The sequence below is a fragment of the Podarcis cretensis genome (assembly GCF_951804945.1).
Source record: "Podarcis cretensis genome assembly, chromosome: 7".
NCBI classification, from domain to species: domain Eukaryota; kingdom Metazoa; phylum Chordata; class Lepidosauria; order Squamata; family Lacertidae; genus Podarcis; species Podarcis cretensis.
This window is the reverse complement of record NC_137176.1, coordinates 88,002,814-88,028,497: the sequence shown is the minus strand read 5'-3', so window position 1 is coordinate 88,028,497 and position 25,684 is coordinate 88,002,814. Positions and strand designations below refer to the sequence as shown.

General features: G+C 47.7%; 1 protein-coding gene across 1 annotated transcript in view; it reads left to right on the top strand.

The window, feature by feature from the left end:
* Positions 1-25,052, top strand: part of GPR20 (G protein-coupled receptor 20) — a 32,559-nt gene extending 7,507 nt beyond the window's left edge. The window contains exons 2-3 of the mRNA XM_079984466.1: positions 9,130-9,296; positions 23,149-25,052. Coding sequence (XP_079840592.1) covers positions 23,170-24,207 — 1,038 coding nt within the window. The 5' untranslated portion in view covers positions 9,130-9,296; positions 23,149-23,169 and the 3' untranslated portion in view covers positions 24,208-25,052. The remainder of the gene's footprint in view (positions 1-9,129; positions 9,297-23,148) is intronic.
* The last annotated feature ends 632 nt before the right edge of the window (positions 25,053-25,684 follow it).

Here is a 25,684-nt window from a genome sequence, read left to right as displayed (position 1 = left end):
CTTTTACACCTTTGCTGCGGCTCTGGGGCAGATACTAGTGAGGGGAGGAGGCACATTGTGCGCCCCGACACTCCCCACTGTGGCGGGCGCTGTACTGGCTGTGACGTCGCATGGGGGCAGTGCGTGCGTTAGTCACGCACCGTCCTGACGTCACCTTCCCGCCCGCCCGCTACATTGTAAGGGGCATGTACGCTGGTCACTGCATTGAAAGGGGGCATGTACGCTGGTCACTGTTTTGAAGGGGAGTGAAGAACACACACACACAAAAAGGTAACTTGTTAATTTAATGTTTATTTCTATGAGGAGGAGTAATTCTGAGGGGTCAAACAAAGAAATAATAAAAAAGTGACAAAAAAGTTATTTTTATAATGACGAGTTTTGCGGCTCCCAGTTTTTTTTTCTTCGGAAACGGGTCCAAGTGGCTCTTTTTGTCTTAAAGGTTGCAGACCCCTGAGCCAGACTCACCTCTGTGAAGAGGGAATTCCACAACTTGATGGCTACCACAGAGCTGGCCTTTCCCCTCTGGGCTGCTGCCACCACCACCCTGAATTTATGAGGGTGGCGGAACTAGCAAGAGCACATGTGATGGCCTGGGATTCGGACTCAGATGCTGAACCTGAGGGATCCCAGCCTGCACAGGATTCCCCGCCTCCAGAACCAGCTGAGCCGGGGCTGGGGCCTGAGCCTGAAGGGTCCTCACCTGTGCTGGATCCTCAGGTGCAGGCATCAGCTGAGTCTGCTCTGGCTCCTGAGGGGATGGAGGACCCATTGCCCGCAGGTGCTCCACTCTCAGCCCCGTCAGAGAAAGCTGAGGTTGCCTCTGGGTCCGGTAACCCTCCAGCCTCTCCTGAGCTGCAGAGGCTCAGGGCAGAGAGGCAGAGGGAACTAAGCTCCCGCAAAAGTTGTGCTCGCCTCCAGGCCAGGAGAGGTGAGTCACCTGTGGACCGGGGCCGCCCTATGCCTCGGGGCAGATAAAAGCCAGCCGGCCCCAGTCCCAATGTTGCGGGAGCAACATTGTTGGTTGCTGGTTCCTGCCTGAACCCTGTCCTGCTTTTCTGCCTGAGCTCCTGACCCGCCCTGGCTCCCTGCTTGCAAGCCTGTTCCTGACTTCACCCCACTCCCTGCCCTGCACCCAGCTTCAGCTACTACGGACTGCCTCCACGTTGCACCTTTGACCATGGACCGGACTTGGACCTCGCCTCTCGGGTAACCCACGGGACCAGCACAGCACATTTCTTTCAATTGATTAATTGAACCAATTAATTTGCCCAGTACATCAGCCCTGCATACAACGTGGGTGGCATGAGTAGACCAGGTGGTTAAAAAAAAGTTAAAAAGGACCCCTGGATGGTTAAATCCAGTCAAAGGCGACTATGGGGTTGTGGTGCTCATCTCACTTTCAGGCCGAAGGAGCCATCTGCAGGCAGATTTCCAGGTCATGTGGCCAGCATGACTAAACCACTTCTGGCGCAACAGGACAGTGTGACGAGTGCCAGAGAGCACGGAAACGCCGTTTACCTTCCCGCTGCAGCGGTACCTATTTATCTACTTGGACTGGCGTGCTTTCAAACTGCTAGGTTGGCAGGAGCAGGGACCGAGCAATGGGAGCGCACCCCAACCACCGACCTTCCAACTGGCAAGCCAAAGAGACTTAGTGGTTTAGACTACAGCGCCACCCGTGTCCTAGACCTGGTGGTACTCAGGCTGGGAAAGGTACATTCTCTCTCTCTCTCTCTCTCTCTCTCTCTCTCTCTCTCTCTCTCTCACACACACACACACACACACACACTGCCTTTTTTTAATTTCTTTTTTATTGATTTTGCTCAGTCACACACTGACCGTTGCTCAGTCACACACTGCCTTATGACATCTCCAAGACACTGCTGGATATGACTCTGTTTCAATCAAGCAGGAGGAAATGTATTTTAAGCCCCATCAGTCATTTCTCTGGGAAGCTATTATTGCCTGCGACCACGTTCCAACAGCAGCTCGCTCCTGCCCCTCAAAGGCTCCTCCGCGGTTCCCACCCGGCCCTGGGAGCTGCGGGCAGATCGGGAGTCGCTGTCTCCTCCCACATGCCTGGCATCTGTCAGGCATGATAGCCTGGGAATCCTGCCTTCCTTTGGCAGAGCCTCAACAGCCAGCTTGAAGCTGCGCAGCTGTTCATCACCGGGTGAGCAAATCCTTTCTAAAGGACTTCAGGAGGACTACATGGGGGCAGAGGTGCTGTCCTCACCAGGGCAGGTGTGGCGATCACACAGGGTCCCCAGACGTTTAACGGTCTATTGATCCCTGTGCCACCACTCTGATCGCTTCCCCGCTGCCACCAACCAGTTACTCTCTGGTAAAACAGTCAGTTGTTTGTTTGTTTTTTAAAAACATAATATTTATTACTTTTCCAACAATTTAAACACTACAAAAAAAAAAGAACAATACAATTCAATACACAAACACTACATAACACTAACACATTAAACTAACAAACTAACAAAACAAAACAAAGACAATTTAAAGCACATCAAATATTTTCAATATTTTAACTTTCATTCACTTATTTCCACAACCTCCTCACACCTCTCTTTTTGTATTCCACTTCTGTTAATTGTTTCAGCAATTCCTTTCCATCTTCCTCTGTTTTCTATCCTATAATGATCTTAGCACATTCTAACCTTATTTTCCCTTTAATACTCTATTAATCTGTTTATACTTAATTCCTTATAACATTTCTACTAAAGCCGTATAACTTCATTCCAACATTTTTCTAACATTCATCTTTAATACTCTATTAATCTATTTATACTTAATTCCTTATAACATTTCTACTAAAGCCATATAACTTCATTCCAACATTTTTCTAACATTCATTAAATTTACAGTATTTCCATAAATAATCTTTAAACTGTTTCCAGTCTTCTTCCACCAACTCTTCTCCCTGGTCTCAGATTCTGCCAGTCATTTCCGCCAGTTCCGTATAGTTCATATAGTTGATTAACTTCATCCTGGTGATCTTCTATCCGATGCACTTGGCTCTTTTCCAAGTCCCTTCTGCAGATCTTCTTCATATTTATACAAAAACTTTACTTTATCTTCTACTGATCTTATTTTTATTTTCCTTCCTTTGAAACTGAAGGATAGACCTTGGGGAAAAAACAGTCAGTTGTTAAAAGTGAACCAAAAAAAAAGTTTATTTTACAAACATCGACAAGTTTATGGTTTCGCAGATAATATTCCTGTTAGTATCCTAACTATAGTTTCTTTACCAGCCTTTTGTTGTTTAGTCGTTTAGTCATGTCCGACTCTCTGTGACCCCATGGACCAGAGTACGCCAGGCACTCCTGTCTTCCACTGCCTCCCGCAGTTTGGTCAAACTCATGCTGGTAGCTTCAAGAACACTGTCCAACCATCTCGTCCTCTGTCGTCCCCTTCTCCTTGTGCCCTCCATCTTTCCCAACATCAGGGTCTTTTCCAGGGAGTCTTCTCTTCTCACGAGGTCGCCAAAGTATTGGAGTCTCAGCTTCAGGATCTGTCCTTCCAGTGAGCACTCAGGGCTGATTTCCTTCATAATGGATAGGTTTGATCTTCTTGCAGTCCATGGGACTCTCAAGAGTCTCCTCCAGCACCAGAATTCAAAAGCATCCACTCTTCGGCGATCAGCCTTCTTTATAGTCCAGCTCTCACTTCCATACATCACTACTGGGAAAACCATAGCTTGAACTATACAGACCTTTGTCAGCAAGGTGATGTCTCTGCTTTTAAGATGCTGTGTAGGTTTGCCATCACTTTTCTCCCAAGAAGCTGGAGTCTTTTAATTTAATTTAATTTAATTTAATTTAATTTAATTTAATTTAATTTAATTGATATTGATGGTCCCTTCCAACTCTATGATCCCTAATTTAGTCTCTGGAAGTCCTTTTCTGCCTGCTCTGGCATACCGTGTCCTGCACTGTCCTGGATTCGGTCTACCTGTCAAAGAGACGCATGCTTGCAGCCCTAATCCAAATGCATTTTGAGCTTTGCCAACTCTTCATTGGGACAGCGCTGGTGCTTAACCCTCCTCCTTCCACTTCTATGCTCCTGCTGCAACTGTGACACTTCACTACAAGAGGGAGCTGCTGCCCTGCTGCTCTTGGGCACCGCCAGTGCGACTGGTGGGAAGGAGGTACTGCAGCTTCCCAAATCACCCAGCTCCTGGGAGTTCTCCAGCTGCAGTTCCGTAGTGCTGTTCCCCCAGGTTACAATCCTGCACAGCTGTGTGAAGACAATGCAGCCGTGTGCATAGTCATGCAGCCTGGCACCCTTTGCAAAGGTGTTATTAATATATGGAATCCATTGTCTCAAGTTATGGTCCAACGTTATTATTATTATTTAGGTAAAGGTAAAGGGACCCCTGACCATTAGGTCCAGTTGTGACCGACTCTGGGGTTCCGGTGCTCATCTCGCTTTATTGGCCGAAGGAGCTGGCGTACAGCTTCCGGGTCATGTGGCCAGCATCACTAAGCCGCTACTGGCAAACCAGAGCAGCACGGAAACACCGTTTACCTTCCCGCTGGAGTGGTACCTATTTATCTACTTGCACTTTGACATGCTTTCGAACTGCTAGGTTGGCAGGAGCAGGGACCGAGCAACGGGAGCTCATCCCATCGCGGGGATTCGAACCACCAACCTTCTGATTGGCAAGTCCTAGGCTCTATGGTTTAACCCACAGCGCCACCCACGTCCCTATTATTTAAGGATCTTTAAAAACCCTGCTCTTTACTGCTGAAGTGGAGCAAATGGCAATTCATGGATAACCTGAATTGCTATTCCGATTCAGCATTAAAGAGCAGTTTTTCAAGGAAAGGAAAGAAAAAGCACTCAGATGCAAAGCTTGAAAATGTGGACCTTTGCTTAGAAAGTACAGGACAGAAGGTAAGTTGAGAATGAAGTCTTCCTTTTTTGTAGAAGCTTTCCAGGGGCAGACGTCTGGAGACAGGAAGAAGGTCATTCCTTCTGTCCTCCGTTTGCACTGGGAAATCAAATGAGGACAGCAAAGCGCCTGGGGGCTGTTAGCACAACATTAGTTCCAGTAGCAGCAATTTGATAAATGGATTTCCATGCATCGGAATTGGTTGGGTAAACAGACTCCGTCCTCAGCTGCCTCTGGAGCACATAGCAAGAGGGAGCCCTTGGTGACACCAATTAAGATGAACGAGAGCCCTTGGGTTTCCTTCCGTGAGGAGTGGACCACAACAACATCCCAGCCAGGCATATTTATGGCTCGTCGTAACGAAAAAGCAAGATGGAACTTGTGGGAATAAGTGACGCAACGCCACAGATGGGGGCTGCCCAACTTTGGACATGGCTGCAACAAACTGCTTCTGTAGGGTGTTCCACAGAACACTTTGCCATCCGGATCTCACAGAAGCTGATAGTCAAGAGGTCGGTGGGCTGTTTTGAATCAGGCACAACATTGTCTTTTTTATATTGAGTCAGGCTTGTGGAACTCAGGGCTGTTGGTGACTCTCTGAGATCTGACTTTCCAAGATCTTGGAAGAGAGTCTTTCTGGTTCCAGCCCTGTAAAATAGTGTTGCGTGTCTGGGGTGAATTCCATTGCTGAAGGAGCCAGGCAAGTTTCTTAGTGACTTAACGGGCCCTAACGGGTGGCATTGTGGGTTAAACCACAGAGCCTAGGACTTGCCGATCAAAAGGTCAGCGGTTCAAATCCCCGCGACGGGGTGAGCTCTCGTTGCTCAGTCCCAGGTCCTGCCAACCTAGCAGTTCAAAAGCACATCAAGTCCAAGTAGATAAATAGGTACCGCTCCTGCGGGAAGGTAAACGGCGTTTCCGTGCGCTGCTCTGGTTCACCAGAAGCAGCTTAGTCATGATGGCCACATGACCCGGAAGCTGTACGCCGGCTCCCTCGGTCAATAAAGCGAGATGAGCGCCGCAACCCCAGAGTCAGTCACGACTGGACCTAATCTTCAGGGATCCCTTTACCCTTTACCTTTAAGTATATTAAAAAGCAGAGACATCACCTTGCCGACAAAGGTCCGTATAATTAAAGCTATGAATCCACTGGGAGAGATCATCAGAGGATTTGGGGGCGGCGCTGATGATGTCTAGCTGTTTCCCCTTTTCATCAAATTCAGGTGGAGCAGAAAGGGAATAATGGACCAGAAAGGGGATAAACTGAAGCTCCTTTCCTACAGTACAGAGATGCTTACAGCAGTCGGTTCATTGGCTGCAGAGGTAGTAAATATATCTGTCCTGGAAAGGGATGCATGCGGTCATGGACTGGTTGGATGCAGAGGAAAGTTGGGAGGAACCAGCTGGGGAACCCCAAGGGAAGAAGGTTCAGAGCCTGGGGAGTGGTGGTGGGGTGACAATGTGTGGGCAGAGGGAGAAGACAGGGAGAAGGTGTCGGAAGCTGAAGGGGTAACAGGGTTTAGTGAGCAGGGAGAGTCTGTGGCTGAGAGCAGTCCAGAATCAGAGGTAGAAGCTGAAGCAGGCGAGGGAGAGGGGGGAAGTGAAGACGCAGAAATGAATCGGTCTGGTGAAGAGTCATGGGGGTCTCCCCCTCCTCCTGTACCCACCTTGTCTCCCAGCACCAGGAGAGGCATGAAAAGGGTGGAGGAGAGATGGCTGCCAGCAGGCGCAGTCTATGATTGCCCACTGGAAATGAGCTGCTGTGCTCATTAGGCATGACACTCAACCAAGTCTGTGAAGATCGTGTTTCGGCTAATAGGGAATGTCAACTTTGGACTGTGTTATATTTGACCCTCCATACATCTCTATCTCGGGATGTGTGTGGCGCTGTGGGTTAAACCACAGAGCCTAGGACTTGCCGATCAGAAGGTTGGCAGTTCGAATCTCCGCGACGGGGTGAGCTCCTGTTGCTCAGTCCCTGCTCCTGCCAACCTAGCAGTTTGAAAGCATGTCAAAGTACAAGTAGATAAATAGGTACCACTCTGGCGGGAAGGTAAATTGCATTTCCATGCACTACAGTGCTACCTCAGGTTACATTCACTTCAGGTTACATACGCTTCAGGTTACAGACTCCGCTAACCCAGAAATAGTGCTTCAGGTTAAGAACTTTACTTCAGGATGAGAACAGAAATTGTGTTCTGGCGGTGTAGAGGCAGCAGGAGGCCCCATTAGCTAAAGTGGTGCTTCAGGTTAAGAACCGTTTCAGGTTAAGAACGGACCTCCGGAATGAATTAAGTACTTAACCCAAGGTGCCACTGTACTCTGGTTCGCCAGAAGCAGCTTAGTCATGCTGGCCACATGACCCGGAAGCTGTACGCCGGCTCCCTTGGCCAATAAAGCCAATAAAGCGAGATGAGTGCCACAACCCCAGAGTCTATCACGACTGGACCTAATGGTCAGGGGTCCCTTTACCTTTTACAGTCGCACCACACAGACACACACACACACACAGAGAGAGAGAGAGAGAGAGAGAGAGAGAGAGAGAGAGAGAGAGAGTCTGTTTTAGAGTGCTTGAGAATGCACAGACAGTACTGTGACTAAAAACTCTTTCTTTCAATGCTGAGTATCCCAGCAATGCCCCTTCCTGGGAAACAAAAACCCCACTATTGTTTTGCATGTCCTGCTAACTTCTCATCTTGACTTCTGTGATGTGATCTATATGAGATTTCCCTTGGAGACCGGCAAGAGTATTGTTAGCCCAGAAATGGAAATAAGAAGAAATTCCGACGAAAGAAGAATGGCAGATGAAATTAATGGACTACACAGAATTGGACAAAATGACAGGAAGGATTCAAAACTTGCGGGACCAGAGATTTACAGAAGATTGGAAGAAGTATATGAATTATTTGAAGAGCAACTGTAATCAAATTATGCTAGTAGGACTACAAGAAGTTTTGTAAGGAGAAATATACGAAGTGTTACAAAGTGGAAAAAGATAGAGATATTGGTTATGAGTTTGAAATCTAATAGGGAAGATAAGAAATGCATACTGAGAAATTAGACTGGAAAAAATTTCAGACAAGATTGATGGAAGTCAAAAATTTGAATAAGATGTAAAAGTATGTTTAATTACTGTTGAAAATGATATGTTAAAAAAACTAATAAAAATTATATTAAAAAAGAGAGAGATTGCCCTTGGAGACAGTTCAGGAACTTTGGCAATACCCATTTTGAGGGACATGGCTTCCCTCAAAACATCCTGGGAGCTTTAGTTTGTTAAGGGTGCTGGGAATTGTAGCTGTGTGAAGGATAAATTGCAACTCCTAGGATTCTTTGGAGGAAGCCAGGACTGTAAAAGCACCATAAATGTACTTTAAATGTAAGGTGGTGATGTGACTTGCAGCAATTTGACAAAATGGCTCTCATGCTGAGCTGAGCACACATGACATCAGTTTTTAAAGAATCCCACTGGTTAGCATTTAGTTTCCAGGCTAGACTCAAAGTGTTTGCTTTAAAAAAGAAGGGTGTGATGGATTCAGGATAGTTGAGAGAGCATATTCCCCCAAATACCCTCTGCAGTGAGAACTGCTTTTTTATATGCTGTGGTCTTTTTATGTGAACCGCCCTGAGACCTCCGGTATAGGGCAGTTTATAAATAAAAATAAATATAATACCACCATCTGAGATGAGATTCACTTCAGTTCTTCCAGAGCAGAAGCCTTTTTAGTGATGGCCCCATTGGTTAAAGAACCCTCTCCCAGTCTTGTTTCACTCACCCATTCAGAAAAACCAGAAGCACATTCTTCTTTTCCAGTGGCCTTTGTGCGGCTAGAATCTAGATTTTAAGCCTTGCCTCCCTCTTTATATTGTGTGTGTGTGTGTGTGTGTGTGTGTGTGTGTGTGTTTGGATTCTAGATTAATGTTTATTGGGTTTTAACTTCGTATCTCTCTGTGTCTCTCTAAGCCACCTTGAGCATATTTGCTCACAAGCAAAGGGACACAGAGGGTTCCTCTCCCCCCCCCCATGGCTTGGCCCGGAATAAATAAATAAATAAACAGAGCCACCCCGCAAGGCTTAAATACTCAGCAAGTCCCATGCCACTTCATAAATTTCCAAGAGATTTGAGGCAGCGAGCCAGGAGATTGCAAAGCAGTTTGGAGTACAGACAGAAGACAAGGAGTTTCATTCCCCCCCCCCTCCTCTCTCTCTTTTCGGTTTCCAGTGCCTATTCCACACTCTGCTGCCTGTCTTTGCGTCCAAAGAAAGAAAGAAAGAAAGAAAGAAAGAAAGAAAGAAAGAAAGGGATTTCCCCCCTCCTTCTACTAGAGGCATTGCTTTCCATTCGGAATAACTCCCAAGCATCTTGAATGAAAAGCACCGATTCCACAGGTAAGATTTTATTCTTGTTTTTACTGTCTCTGCTTCTCCGCAGCCCAGACTGCATGGACACTGGACTTTTAAAGCACACATCCCCTCACCCCCAAAGAACCCTGGGAGCTGTAATTAGTGCTGAGAACAGCAGCTTTGTGGGGGTGAACTACAGTTCCCAGAATCCTTTGGTTGGGGTGAAAGAATGTCCTCATCTGACCCTGGTCAGAGACCTCAACTTGCTTTCTGTTTCTCATTTAAGAAATGACTTCTGGTTTTAATTTGACATCCCCCCCCCAAAGGAAAATATATAATGTTTTGATTTTTATTATTACTTACATTCTGATTTTTTGCTACTTTTCCCCCTTAAACTGGCCAGGGTATACGTGTGCTCAACTTACAATAGATATATAATAATGCAAAATGAACGTTAGCTAAAGCAATACCCAGCTTCTATTTTTCTCCAAAATTTCCAACGCAGCTCCCCAACTCCAAAATGTGTATAATGAGGTATATGCAGAAAAAATGCATTGTGTTAGCAATAGTAATATGCAAAAAAAATAATATATTAGTGAAAGCCACATGCAGAAAGGTGTTTCAGGGTGTGCAGATCAGGTAAACCAAATTTCTTCCACATCTCTAGCTGAAGGGAGATTCTGCAAGTCACAGCAGACTAGTGGGGGCTGACGGTTTGACTCAGGATGAGACAACCTTCCTCACCGGGTTGTGGACTCTCCTTTCTTGGGTGTTTTTAAGCAGAGACTGGATGGCCATCTGTCATGGATGCTTTCTCTGACACTCCTAGATGACCTTTGGGATCCCTTCCAACTCTATGAGACAGTTCTTTCCATTCTTTATCCACAGTAGCCTATGTGTGTTGAATCCCTTCTAGAAACCCATGTGAAGCTCCCAGGGGCTCCACAAACCTCTCACCTTGACAAGAAGCATCATCTCACTGGTTTTCCCAGTAGTGATGTATGGAAGTGAGAGCTGGACCATAAAGAAGACTGATCACCAAAGAATAGATGCTTTTGAATTATGGTGCTGGAGAAGACTCTTGAGAGTCCCATGGACTGCAAGAAGATCAAACCTCTCCATTCTGAAGGAAATCAGCCCTGAGTGCTCACTGGAAGGACAGATCCTGAAGCTGAGGCTCCAATACTTTGGCCACCTCATGAGAAGAGAAGACTCCCTGGAAAAGACCCTGATGTTGGGAAAGATGGAGGGCACAAGGAGAAGGGGACGACAGAGGACGAGATGGTGGGACAGTGTTCTCGAAGCTACCAGCTTGAGTTTGACCAAACTGCGGGAGGCAGTGGAAGACAGGAGTGCCTGGCGTGCTCTGGTCCATGGGGTCACGAAGAGTTGGACACGACTAAACGACTAAACAACAACAATAACACATCCTGTGGGCAAGACCCTTTTTACCTTCAAACCCTGGTCCCCATGCCAGCTGCTCCCCTTCAGTATCCCTTAGCAAATGTTTCTCTGAGGAGCCAACCAGAAACCAGAAGTATGTTTTTGTGCAGATCCTCCATCCACGAGCCAAGCAGGGACCCAACCAGATGGGTCATGCAAGGAAGATGGTTTAGAGTTGCAAACTGGACAGCAGCTTCCAGAACAGCCTTGCACCTGCATGTGGAGAACATGCTTCTTCTTCTTCTTCTTCTTCTTCTTCTTCTTCTTCTTATTATTATTATTATTATATCCCACCCATTTGGCTGGGTTTCCCCAACCACTCTGGGCAGCTTCCAGCGGAATATAAAAACATTTTAAAAAATCAAACATAAAAAAATTCCTAATACTGGACTACCTTCAAATGTCTTTTAAAACGTGTGTACAGTGGTACCTCAGGTTAAGTACTTAATTCGTTCCGGAGGTCCGTTTTTAACCTGAAACTGTTCTTAACCTGAAGCACCACTTTAGCTAATGGGGCCTCCTGCTGCCGCCGCGCTACCAGAGCAAGATTTCTGTTCTCATCCTGAAGCAAAGTTCTTAACCCAAGGTACTATTTCTGGGTTAGCGGAATCTGTAACCTGAAGCGTCTGTAACCTGAAGCGTATGTAACCTGAGGTACCACTGTAGTTCTTTATCTCCTTGACACTTGATGGGAGGGCTCTACCACAGAGAAGGCCCTTTACCTGGTTCCCTTTAGCTTCACTTCTCGCAGTGAGGGAACTGCCAGAAGACCCTCAGAGCTGGACCTCAGTGTCTGGGCTGAATGATGAAGGTGGAGACGCTCCTTCAGGTCTACTGGGCCGAGGCCGTTCAGGGCTTTAAAGGTCAGCACCAACACTTTGAATTGTGCTCAGAAACGTACTGGGAGTCAGTGAAGATCCTTTAGAACCAGTGTGATATGGTCCAGGCAACCACCCACAGTCAACAGTCTTGCTGCTGCATTCTGGATTAGTTGTAGTTTCCGAGTCACCTTCCAAGGTTCCCTGCCCATCGTACACAAACACCTGCTGTTGGCGCCTCACCTGTGCACAACCCCATCCAGCCATGAAGCTTGTTGGAGGACCATCAGGCAGTCCAACTGAAGAAGAAGAAGAAGAAGAAGAAGAAGAAGAAGAAGAAGAAGAAGAAGAAGAAGAAGGGTTGTTGTTTGGACTTGATATCCTGCCTTTCACTCCCCTTAAGGAGTCTCAAAGTGGCTAACAATCTCCTTTCCCTTCTTCCTCCACAACAAACACTCTGTGAGGTGAGTGGGGCTGAGAGACTTCAAAGAAGGTCACCCAGCAGCTGCATGTGGAGGAGCGGGGACGCGAACCCGGTTCACCAGATTACGAGTCTACCACTCTTAACCACTACACCACACTGGCTCTCACACTTAGCAACTAGAAGGGCAGTTGTGATGATTTAGTGGGGGAAATCCATGCCTACATCCTGAAGTTCTTTGAAGGCTATGAATGTCAATTGAATAATAACATTAGTAATACAGGAAGGTGCCAGCTGTCTAAATCCACGGTGTTTCCTGGAAGCTTGGCTTCTGTTGCTGCGGCTGCTGTAAGAGAGGAAGAAGAGGGGTACAGAAGCAGGACTAGTCCGGAATCCTACCCCCGCCTCCAAATACCTGTACTTGGGTGCTTTTGAGATCTTCCATCTTTGGCCTTTGGGGTTGTCTTTTTGCCCTCAAGTGCCCGGCAACGGGTTTTTAACACATGCCTTGTTGGGACCTTTCCTGGGCACCTGGTGTGCAGGTGTTGGGCAAGGCAGACCTTGGTCCTGCTTGGGACTAGACAAACAGAGAGACTGTCAGGGCATGATCCGCTGCAGGCATTTGATTTGGAGGGTCATATCATTAATGCTTGTAGTTGTTGTTGTTTAGTCGTTTAGTCGTGTCCGACTCTTCGTGACCCCCTGGACCAGAGCACGCCAGGCACTCCTGTCTTCCACTGCCTCCCGCAGTTTGGTCAAACTCATGCTGGTTGCTTCGAGAACACTGTCCCACCATCTCGTCCTCTGTCGTCCCTTTCTCCTTGTGCCCTCCATCTTTCCCAACATCAGGGTCTTTTCCAGGGAGTCTTCTCTTCTCACGAGGTGGCCAAAGTATTGGAGCCTCAGCTTCAGGATCTGTCCTTCCAGTGAGCACTCAGGGCTGATTTCCTTCAGAATGGAGAGGTTTGATCTTCTTGCAGTCCATGGGGCTCTCAAGAGTCTCCTCCAGCACCATAATTCAAAAGCATCAGTTCTTGGGCGATCAGCCTTCTTTATGTTCCAGCTCTCACTTCCATACATCACTACTGGGAAAACCATAGCTTTAACTATACTATGCTAGCCTGCTCTAAATCTTTCCATCTTTGCCCCCCAGGCAATCAGCTGTGGGTACATCAGAAACTGCTCAAGCTCAGAGTAACCTGTGGGTGCTGATGTTTGTGTTGTTGTTTTTTAACACAGCAGCCTTGTATCTTTAAGTCAGCAGCCTTGCAGCAACTGCAAAGTGTCCTCTCAAAGCCCAGCCAAGAGGGAGAGAGTCCGTGTGGTGTCTGTAAATCTTCCCCAGTGTCATTTCACCCTTATTAGGCAGTTAACAGTTTTATATAAATAGTACATCTGTCTGGGGATTAGCGCAACAAGAGGATGTTTACAGTGTGTGTATTTGCCACTGTGTCCTTAGAATAAACACCTTTCATTGCACTCAAGGTGACCAGATGTAGTATGGTGTGAGGGTGGGGGCTACCCCCTCCCCCACTCAAAGCTGGATTCGGGTAACTCGTCCATATGGCAACAAGCCACGCTCCCCGTTGAATGCCGTGCTACAGAACTGGGAGCGCGGAAATTATTTAAGCATCGCATCGTCTTCCAAAGGGAAGACAGAGGAGGATCAGCGGCTCTTTACTGGGAGATGGAACCTCTTGGTCAAGAGGCCGGGATTCCCTGCACCCAAATTTCTAGGAGAGATGGCCTTGTTACCGGAAAAATTCGAGGGCTCCCTTGGACAAAAAGTAAAGACACCAACCAGAGTAAATTGGAGCAAATCAGCAGCCTGTAGGCTTGGCCTTTATTGACTGTTGCAACAGGGTGCTCCCCTCACTTGCAGGTGAGAGGAAAGACACAGAAAAATGGTGTGCAAGACCTTATAAATCTTTTGAAATCCCCCTCCTCTAGGTCAAGCCCACCCCCAGAAACATCATGCATACATTACAGAAAGGAGGGGTTGAGGGAGGAGTTGCGGTGGTAACCTGAGTGTCTTGTCACTTGGCTGGTTCCCTTCTCTCCCCCTCCCCATGAGTCACTTCCAGGAGACAAAGGGGAGTTGGCAGTTTCCTGCCCCCAGAGGGAAGATCTGATCATTGTCCTTTTTTCAGTCCATGCTGAATCCACTCCCATATGCAAGTTCTTTGTCATCTTGATTGTCTTCTGTCTAGGACCATCAGGGTTGGCATAGCAACTGGGCAGGGCTCCTGTGGATGTGCTGGGATGGTGAAGGGATTATGGCTGCCCTGTATCAAACCTTCCCCATTTTGGAGTCCTTCCTTCATGGAGTAAAATAAAAGTGGAACAGTGCAAAACCGATGTATGGTTGATTTTCTATGAATTTATAACAGAAGCGTAGCGTATGTAGTGTCTGAGTGTGAGTGTGAGTGTGTGTGAAGTTTGTACAAACTGAATGATTGGGGTGGGGGGTTCCTGCTACAGCCTTCATGCCCTGTTGATGGGGATGCCCTGTTGGTGGTTGAAAGACGGTGCTGTGTTTATTCTGAGGCAGGAGGGAGATGCAGGAGAGGGAAAAAGGAGCCACCTCTTTATAGTTCATGGATAGGCAAACTAACGCCCAGGGACCAGATGTGGCCCAATCGCCTTCTAAATCTGGCCTGTGGATGGTCCGGGAATCAGCGTGTTTTTACATGAGTAGAATTTGTCCTTTTATTTAAAATGCATCTTTGGGTTCTTTGTGGGGCATAGGAATTTGTTCATTTCCCCCCCCCTACAAAATATAGTCTAGCCCCCCACAAGGTCTGAGGGACAGTGGACCGGCCCCCTGCTGAAAAAAATTGCTGACCCCTGGCATAGTTAAACTACAGAATTCGGTACCAAAAGATGCAGCACTGAGAACCAGTGTGGTGTAGTTGTTAAGAGTGGTTAAGAGCAGTGGACTCATAATCTGGGGAACCGGGTTCGCATCTCCGCTCCTCCACATGCTGGGTGACCTTGGGCTAGTCACACTTCTCTGAAGTCTCTCAGCCCCACTCACCTCACAGAGTGTTTGTTGTGGGGGAGGAAGGGAAAGGAGGTTGTTAGCCGCTTTGAGACTCCTTCGGGTAGTGATAAAGCGGGATATCAAATCCAAACTCCTCCACCTCCTCTTCTTCTTCTTCTTCTTCTTCTTCTTCTTCTTCTTCTTCTTCTCATCGGCTTAGATGGGTTTCCTGTTTGGTGCGAAGTTGGCCAATGTAGGAATCAGGACACTAAACTGGCTTGGTCTTTGGTCTGATTCAGCAGGGCTCTGATTTTCTTATGGAGTCTCAGCATCTTGTGCTACGTAAGAACATGAGGAGAGCCTGCTGGATGAGGCCAGTGGCCCATCTGGTCCAGCATCCTGTTCTCATCATGGCCGACCAGATGCCTGTGAGAAACCATCAAGCTGGATTCAAGCACAAGAGCATTCTCCTCTTCTGTGGTTTCCAGAAACTGGTACCCAGAAGCAGAGCAGAGCCATCGCGGCCTGTAGGCATCAATTGCCCTCCCCTCCTCCATGAATTTGTCCAATCCTCTTTTTAAAGGCATCCAAACTGGTGGCCCTCACTGCTTCTTGGGGAAGGAAGTTCCATATTTGCTGCACTGCAGGGGGGAAATCAGTTCCTTTTATGTGTGTACTGAATCTTTCAACAATGAAGGACACTGGGTGTGTTGCAGGAATTCATGTATATGTTGGGGGGGGGTTGCCCCTCCAGCAGATATCATGCACATGCAGCCCACTACCAAAATCAGCACAATCACTTTTGTGACTTTTGTGATTTGTCCCTACAAAACACTTCATCAGTTTCTTCCTATCAATTCAAAGGGCCTTTGCTGCACGATACCAAATGTAAGAATTCACTGATAAATGTATCTATGTACTGGCTCACAGGGAAAACTTCAGAAATTCATATAGACATGTGAGCTCAGCTCCTCAGCAGCCCCTCTGCCTGAGTGATAATTCCTGGCATCCTGATACCTGAGTGCCAGACAGGTAGCCATTCCAGAAATAACGAACCCAGATGAAGACAAAAGGGTGTGAGTAACTTGGCTGGGAAACAGGGAAATGTAAATATCTCTTTTGTTACACTTGATGGGTGTTTGGTGGAGGGCAAGGGGAACCATGGGGCAGGGTCCAGGATGCTCAGATTACTGCAACCAGACCTCCCCTTTCATGATGTAATTGTGATGTATGAGTGATGTAGTTTGGGGGGGGTAACAAGGGGATTAGCAGCTAATAAAAGTTTGGGTTCTCTTTTGTTTGGGGCTTCCATCTTGTTTCACCTGGTCGCAGGTAGGAGTCCTGTTGCGACAGTCTTCAATAAAGACCAAGCCTACTGGCTTCTGTTTTGCTTTGGTATTCCTGGCTGGTGTCCTTGTTTTTTTGGCCAAGGGGTCCATCACCGCCTCTCAGTCTGTCATACCTCGCAGGGTTGTTGGGAGGATAAAATGGAGGAGAGCCATGCAAGTTGCCCTGAGCTTCTTGCAGGGAAGGTGGGATGGGAATGCAGCAAAATAAAAGAATCCATCAACATATGGTGCCAATAGCAGGAAAGAGATCTGGGGTACTATTGGCCAATGGTCAACCTCCCTTTTGAGGGGCAAGGTGTTCTGGTAGGTGGTGGCCGTGAGGTTCCAAGTGTTTTTGCGTAAAATGGATGATCTGGACCCATTCTCGTCATAGAACACGAGAAGAACCTGCTGGATTAGATCAATGGCCCACCTAGTCCAGTGGCCAACCAGATGCCTGCAGAAAACCAGCAAGCCGGATTCATGCCCAAGGGACCTCTCCCCTCCTGTGGTTTCCAGCAACTGGTATTCAGAAGAATTGCTGCCTCCAACAGTGGAGGCACAACACAGCCATCCTGGCAAGAAGACATCAATAGCTTTCTCCTGTATGAATTTGTCCAATCCTCTTTGGAAGTCATCCAAGTTGGTGACCATCGTTGGTGCCTGGCCTGGTTTGGGGACTGAAATCAATTGTACTGTGCTGGGAAGAGATATGTGTCTCCTCCCGCTCTGTGTACTGTGTTCCCTATTAAGATCCTTCCCTGCTCCCCCAGCCCAACCCATGTATACCTATACTTTGGGAAGAAAAATCAAGATTTGTAGCTCAATGTGACACATTTAGAGGCTGTCTTGTTTTGGCCCTGAGCTGCTATCTGACTTTTCCTCCCAAAGCTTGTGATGGGCTTGTGTGTGGGAGCTGAGGGGATGTGTACACACAATATAATTGTCCCAGCCTCCCCAATAAAATGTTTTTTACGAGGCTTTAAGTGTGTGCGCCGTTAAATATAGAGATGAGTGAGGAACCAATTCCACTCAGCCCCGACTCAGTGTCTCTTTTAAGAGAGCTCTTCAAATCAAGGGAATATTTTTAGCCGCTGTGACTTCAGCAGGGAAAGTACCCTGAGAAGACAAAGCTTGGGAGATAAAAACAACAACAACCACCCCAAATGCGCCACCCAACAAGAAGGACTTAGCCACACTCCCTGCTCTTTCCAGGGAGAGCTCCCCACTTTAATGTTCCATGTCTGAGTATGTGGGTTGTTTGGATCAGAGCTTTTCCCGCAAAAAGCCACTCTCTGAAGCTGAATTGGATCAAATTTCCATTCCGGTTTCCCAACAGATTTGTGTTTGCTCCAATTGAACTTTAAAGAGCGGGTTTGCGCGGGGTAAGTTCTGGAGCAAGTTCTGTGATATTTTGATTGATGGATTGAATCATACAATTATGGAGTTGGAAGGGACCCCCAGGCATAGCTATCAACTTTTCCCTTTTCTTGCGAGGAATCCTATTCGGAATAAGGGAATTTCCCTTAAAAATGGGAAAAGTTGACATCTATGCCCCCAGGATCATCTAGTTGAACCCCTTGCAATGCAGGAATCTCGACTAAAGCATCCATGTCAGATGGCCATCCAATCTCTGCTTAAAAGCCTCCAAGGAAGGAGGGTCCATAACCTCCCAAGGGAGTCTGTTCCACTGTCAAACAGTTTTTACTGCCAGAAATCTCTTCCATATATCTAGTCAAAATCTCCTCTCTTGTTACTTGAAGTCATTGGTTCTCAGGTCCTATCCCTCAGAGCAGGAGAAAACAAGCTTGCTCCATCTTCCATGGGACAGCCCTTGAGATATTTGAGGATGGTTATCATATCGCCTCTTAGTCTCTTTTCCAGGCTAAACATACCCAGCTCCTTCAACTGTTCCTCATAAGGCTTGGTTTCCAGACCCTTGATCATCTTGGTTGCCCTCCTCTGCACACCTTCCAGCTTGTCAACATCCTTCTTAGATTTCAGTGTCCAGAATTGGACACAGTATTCCAGGTGTGGTCTGACTAAAGCAGAATAGAGTGGCACTATCACTTCCCTTCAACTGATTAAAAATATTAAAAAATAGTCTAGTAGCACCTTAAAGACCAACTAAGTTTGTTGGGCTTTTATGTGCATGCACAGTTCTTCAGATACACTGAAACAGAAGTCACCAGACCCTTATATATAGTGGGAGGGTGGGGTATTTCTCAGAAGGGTAGTAGGAGATGGGTGATTGGCTCAATGGGTATGTTAAACCTGTTGACGACTGATAATGACTGCAATTAGTCCTACAGGAAGAAGGAAGGGATAGTATGCAGGTGATCAAAAATAGCTTTAGCATATGTAATGTGACAAGAATCCAATATCTCTATTCAGACCAGGTCTCTCCATAGTTTTCAGTTTGGTAATAAGTTGTACTGGACACTAGACACTAGGTTGTTGGTTGATTTCATAAAATGTGACACCACTTGACTTTTAAAAGGGGGGGGGGACAACAACCTGCAAAGCGGTTTATTAAAAAGATAAAACAATGCTATTATCGATAAGAAAATTTAGCAAGAATAACGCAACACAAGGCTTTTAAAAAAGTTAAACTAACAATAGACAAGAAACAGATGAAAACTCACACCACCTTTCTAAACATCTCGGTAGGCTTGTCTAAACAAAAACATTTTAAAGGTAAAGGGGACCCCTGACCATTAGGTCCAGTCATGGCCGACTCTGGGGTTGCAGTGCTCATCTCGCTTTATTGGCCGAGGGAGCCGACGTACAGCTTCCGGGTCATGTGGCCAGGATGACTAACTAAGCCACTTCTGGTGAACCAGAGCAGTGCACGGAAACGCCGTTTAGCTTCCCATCGGAGCGGTACCTATTTATCTACTTGCACATTTACGTGATTTCGAACTGCTAGATTGGCAGGAGCAGGGACCGAGCAACGGGAGCTCACCCCATGGCGGGGATTCGAACCGCCGAACTTCTGATCAGCAAGTCCTAGGCTCTGTGGTTTAACTCACAGCGCCAGCGCAAAAGAGGGGACAATGAAGGCATTTTCCTGATTTTAATAAGCAAGGAGTTCCAAAGTGTCCTGTTGGTGCACATGGTGCTCAGCCAAATGGGTGCAAAATTAAAAAAAAAAAAATTTGAAAAAAAAAAACAACCTACTGAGAAGATCAATAAAAAAAGCAACTGTACCAAAAGGAATTGTGGTGAAAATAAGAAATATTTTTTGGGGGGCACCAAATTTTGTCTACTTGCGGGGGGTGCCACGTTACCAAAAGCAGCCGCTGCCTTCAGGGTTGTTGCAGCTCCCCTTGCTGCCCTGCCTGGCTCTGAGTCCTTTCTCCCAGTTTCATGCAGAGATTCTCTCTTCTGCTCTTCACAGCAGCCTCTTCTTCCTGCCTCTCACCCTTCACCAGGGCACTGGGGGAGCCCTCTCTGAAGGCACAGCCAGCCCTTCTCACTTTCCACAAAAGTAAAATACCATATTTGGCCAATCTGAGCTGGAGCAGAGCAAGAACTTGCCAAGAGACAAAGCGAACCGTATGAAAGAAAGAAAGAAAGTTTTAACCCTTCATTTATAAATAAAATGATAAATCACTGGGAGAAAGTTTAAACACAGAGGTTTTGTAGAATTAAACAGGGTTGGGGGGGGGGGGATTGCCCAGCAGCAGGAGCAAGGAAGAGGCAATAATAATAATAACTTTGATTCAAGTCTGGGAGATGCAGGAAGCCAGAAATGTTAATGCAGACCGTTTGTTTAAATTGCGCTCTTTTGAGTTTTCACGCCAGGAAAATGCATCTTTGTATCTCGCCTTCTTTCTCAGGAATGTAGGAGGGTGCCTTATACTTGAGGCTGTGTTCCCACCATACATTGAATTCGCTCCAATACCTCTTTAAACAGCCATGGCTTCTCCCAAAGAATTCTGGGAGCTGCAGTTTGCTAGAGGAGCTGGGAGTTGTTAGAAAACCGGTGTGCCCTATGCCATTCTCAGAGTGGTCTTACAATCAATCCATCTAGTCCAGTGTTGTCCAATAGGCAGCTGGAGATTTCAGGTCCTTAAGGTCGCGGGTGGCGCTGTGGGTTAAACCACAGAGCCTAGGACTTGCCGATCAGAAGGTCGGTGGTTTGAATCCCCACCACGGGGTGAGCTCCCGTTGCTCGGTCCCTGCTCCTGCCAACCTAGCAGTGCAAAAGCACGTCAAAGTGCAAGTAGATAAATAGGTAGCACTCCGGCGGGAAGGTAAACGGTGTTTCCGTGCGCTGCTCTGGTTCGCCAGAAGCGGCTTAGTCATGCTGGCCACATGACCCAGAAGCTGTACGCCGGCTCCCTTGGATAAAGCGAGATGAGCACCGCAACTTCACAGTCTCTGGGTTAGGCATGTACCCTCCAACACAACACAGATCAAAATAACAAACAAACAAACAAATTTTTATTTATACCCCGCCCTTCCAGGTTTAAAAACCGGGCTCGGGGCAGCTAACAGCAAATATAAAACTTTGATTAAAATGCGACTTGAAAACAGCATAAAATACAACATAAAATGCAGCGTCAATAGCAATAAAATTCTAAAATTCAAGGGTCATTTTGGGAAAGAAAGAAAGAAAGAAAGAAAGAAAGAAAGAAAGAAAGAAAGAAAGAAAGAAAGAAAGAAAGAACCCAGTCAGTAGACATCAAGTGATCACCAGGGCTAACTGGCCAAGTTGGTCCTACTAGGGCCAGCAAGGAGACCAGGGAAGAATTTAAATGCGGGGTCCCAGAGAGGGTTTCTTCATAGAAGAGGAAAGGGGGAAAGGGAATAGAGGATCAGGCTAATTCATATTGAAGGCCAGGCGGAATAGCTCTGTCTTACAGGCCCTGCGGAAGGAGATCAAGTCCTGCAGGGCCCTAGTCTCATGGGACAGAGCATTCCACCAGGTTGGAGCCATCACTGAAAAAGCCCTGGCCCTGGTGAAGGATAGTCTGGCTTCCTTAGGGCCCAGGACCTTTAAGCTATTATTATTCATGGACCTTAGGGTCCTCTGCGGGGCAGACCAGGAGAGGCGGTCCTGTAGGTACGAGGATCCTAGGCTGCATAGGGCTTTAAACCAGCACATTAAACCTGACCCTGTACTCCACCGTGAGCTAGTGCAGCTGGTAGAGCACTGGGTGAATATGCTCCCATGGCAAGGACCCAGTGAGGAGCCTCGCTGCAGCATTCTGCACCCACTGGAGTTTCTGGGACAGTCTCAAGGGCAGCCCCGCGTAGAGCGAGTTACAGTAGCCAAGCCTGGAGGTGACTGTTGCATGGATCATTGTGGCCAGGAAAGGTAAATAGGGACATTTCTCACTGTCCCCAACTGACCCTCCTCATTTGCACTGTTATTCAGGTAGAAAGATTTGCACACGGAAGTAGAGGGATTTTGCACCAAGACCTATGCTGGGTCACAAAACAACATGTTCAGATCAATTGCCTGTGTGGAGTCTGGCCCAGAGTCCTTGCACAGTCAAGACTTGGTTTTCAGCCTAGTTTCCCTACAAAAGCCCTGCAACCTGTTTCATGTAAGAACAATATGGCAACAGCAACAACAGTTTCTCTGGGCATGTGCAAATTGCCGTTTCCCTCACCACTGAGCATCCAGACATATCTGGAAATAAGGGCAGGGCCAGGCCAGGTTTTGAGTCCTTGCATCTCCAAATTTGAAAAAGAATCATGGGATTCAACATGTATTATGGTCATTGCATGTCAGGGGATTGCCATCGGAACAGGGGAGGAAGGCGGGGGGGGGGCTGTTGGGATACAGAGAGCCTCCAAAACTCCTGAGGAGCAGTTCCTCTTCCAGCTGTGATAAAAGCCACACCTCCAGTGGAGAAGAGAGGGTGTGCTGGTCCCGTGGGTTACCCGAGAGGCGAGGTCCAAGTCCGGTCTGTGGTCAAAGGTGCAACGTGGAGGCAGTCCGTAGTAGCTGAAGCTGGGTGCAGGGCAGGGAGTGGGGTGAAGTCAGGAACAGGCTTGCAAGCAGGGAGCCAGGGCAGGTCAGGAGCTCAGGCAGGAAAGCAGGACAGGGTTAGGCAGGAACTAGCAACCAACAATGTTGCTCCCGCAACTTGGGACTGGGGCTGGCTGGCTTTTATCTGCCCCGAGGCATAGGGCAGCCCCGATCCTCTGGTGACTCGCCTCTCCTGGCCTGGAGGCGAGCACTCCTTCTGCGGGAACTTAGTTCCTTCCGCCTCTCTGCCCTGAGCCTCTGCAGCTCAGGAGAGGCTGGAGGGTTACCAGACCCAGAGGCAGCCTCAGCTTCCTCTGACGGGGCTGAGAGTGGAGCACCTGCGGGCAATGGGTCCTCCATCACCTCAGGAGCCAGAGCAGACTCAGCTGGTGCCTGCACCTGAGGATCCAGCACAGGTGAGGACCCTTCAGGCTCATGCCCCAGCCCCGGCTCAGCTGGTTCTGGAGGCGGGGAATCCTATGCAGGCTGGGATCCCTCAGGTTCAGCCTCTGAGTCCGAATCCCAGGCTATGACAGAGGGAAGGGGCCAGCCAAGCGAGGAGGGGGCTTGAGGATGCTGCTGAGAGCCCCAGAGCTCCAGGCTGGCCAGGAGGGATGCACGCCCCTTCCGTCGCCCAGCTTGCGCAGACGGGTGAAACGCAAGGGGGGGGGAGGCTTGGGGTGCCGATGTTCTTATGTTGGAGGAGAAACCAGAAGGGGCCACTCCTGGATTCTGCAAGTGACTAAGACGGACATGAATTTTGTAGATCTGCACTGTAAATCGTTTGCACAAATGAAACCTGTAAAAGACAGGTCGGAGTCCTGCCTGGTTACTCACGAGCAACCACCACCCGCATCTGACATTACAGTTCTGTGCAAATGTGAAACTGAGACTGACTCTTTGCTTGGTGTCTTGCAGGTGCCTGTAAAACACTCGACCATGGCATCTTCCAATGATTCCACAGTCTCGTCCAATTACACCACTTACAGCCTGTTCAACAAATTTGTCCACCTCGATGGAGAACTGTCGGACACGTTTTATACCCTGTGGATAGTGCTGGTGGTGATCAATGCCATCATTTTCCTGGTGGGCGTGGTGTTGAACTCTCTGGCTCTTTACGTCTTTTGCTTCCGCACCAAGACGAAAACCACCTCGGTCATCTACACCATCAACCTGATCATCACCGACTTGCTGGTGGGCTTCTCATTGCCCATCCGGATCATCATGCACTATAGCGCCAGGAACTGCCAGAGGTGTGCCCTCGTCCACATCTTCACCTACTTTGTCAACATGTATTGCAGCATCCTCTTCCTCACCTGCATCTGCATCGACCGGTACCTGGCCATTGTCCAGGTGGAAGCCTCCCGCCGGTGGAGGAACCCCAACTATGCCAAAGGCATCTGCATTTTCATCTGGGTCTTTGCCACCGTGGTCACCTTCTCCATCCTCACCATGGCCATGCAGTTCTCAGACTGCTGCATCGCCCAGATCCTGCCCCTCATGGTCTGTGAGTACCTGTTCCCCCTTGTCATCATCACCTTCTTCACCACCAGGATCATGTGCGCCCTCTCCAAGCCGACGCTCATGCACCAGAGTCGCGAGCGGCGGATGAGGGCAGTGCAGCTCCTCATCACGGTCCTCATCATCTTCATGATCTGCTTCACTCCTTTCCACGTGCGCCAGCTGGCCATCTCCATCAACCCGGCTATGCCCAATGACATCAGCTTGGTCGTCTACCACGTGACCGTCACCTTGAGCAGCCTCAACAGCTGCATGGACCCCATCGTCTACTGCTTTGTCACCAACAACTTCCAGTCAACCATGAAGAACATCTTCAGGAAGTCTGAGCCTGAGCAGACCAGTGGAGACATCATCAGCGTAAACAAGGGCTCGGGCTCAAATGCCATTATGGCCTTCTCAAATGCTGTAGGGACCCCACTGGCCCTGCCCTCACCAAATAGTACAGCGAGCTCTTAAAGGCTGGTGCGTCCCCATGTACATTGTTGTAAATGTCAGACTATGCGACACTATTCTCTTTCCTAAGAGTAATTTAGAACATCACGTGGACCTTCATCAAATATGAAGCAACACTCCTTGGGTTCTCCAGTGGCACCAAGAATGGCAGGCTGGCTTTCTCTTGTGGGGATGATATGGCGAGGTCTCCACTTCATTGCCAGTTCCTGGGTTTGCACCCTAGGACGGAGTCTGCATCCCGACTTTGCAGCACCAGCTCCCTCAACCTGGGAATCGCACAGCAAAGGACAGTACCAGCTACATATTTTGGCAGGTCTGTCCACTTCTCCACAATCACCTGGAGAGAACTTGAAACATAGAAGAGTGTTTTGCTTTTTTGTTCAGATGCCACTCCTATAGACAGTTTCAACTACGACCGAAGGAAATGTTAACAATGGGTGCTTCCAGACTATTGCTATGTTCAAGTGGAAGTCAGCCATGGACCGGCAAATTTCAGTTGATTTGGCATTCTTATGCAGCAAATCCACTTTTCTCTCCAAAATCGTTAATTTTCTGCAATAAGGAGATTGATGGGGAAATGCAGTGGAGAGTGTGAGATAACAATTGTTTTATGCAACGTTTGTACAATCGACTCACAAAAAAATCAGAATGGATGCTCAATAAACAGTCACTATGGTCTCACCGCCCGACAAACTTTGCACAAATAAATCAGAATGGACGCTGTCTGGAAGCAACCAATAACTTAGAACTCTGAAGGATAATAATAAAGGAGATGAACAATTTTGAGAAATTGGTGGTGGTATTATTATTATTTTTAATGTGTATCCCAACTGAATGCAAAAAGTCAAGAGAGCAATAAACAAGAGATTTATAAGCACGATTCACTATGAGGCTTGTTTCTCAGGAATATTATTATTTCTGGAAAAAGTCACCCAAGATAGCTGTGGGCACACTGTGTTTTTCAGGCACTCGGATGTAAGAAAGACCCCAGTGAACTATTTTGGGGATAAAAAGTAAAACCAGGATATTTCCGCAAAGAAATGAGGGAGGGAGGGAGGGAGGGAGGGAGGGAGAATTCTTAACCCCTTCTCTGCCTGCTGATTTTTCGCTGCGGTTTCCCTTCTTATCTGATTTCCATCCCTGCAGGGCTTGTGTCAACTTGTAGGGAATCAGCTGGGGGTAGTTAGGGAAGGTAAAGGAGGTGGTGCTGTGGTCTAAACCACTGAGCCTCTAGAGCTTGCCAATTAGAAGGTCGGTGGTTCAAATCCCCATGATGGAGTGAGCTCCCATTGCTCTGTCCCAGCTCCTGCCAACCTAGCTTTTCGAAAGCACACCAGTGCAAGTAGATAAATAGGTACCGCTGTGGCGGGAAGGTAAACGGCATTTCCGTGCACTCTGGTTTCCATCACAGTGTTCCATTGCGCCAGAAGCGGTTTAGTCCTGCTGGCCACATGACCTGGAAAGCTCTCTTGGCCTGAAA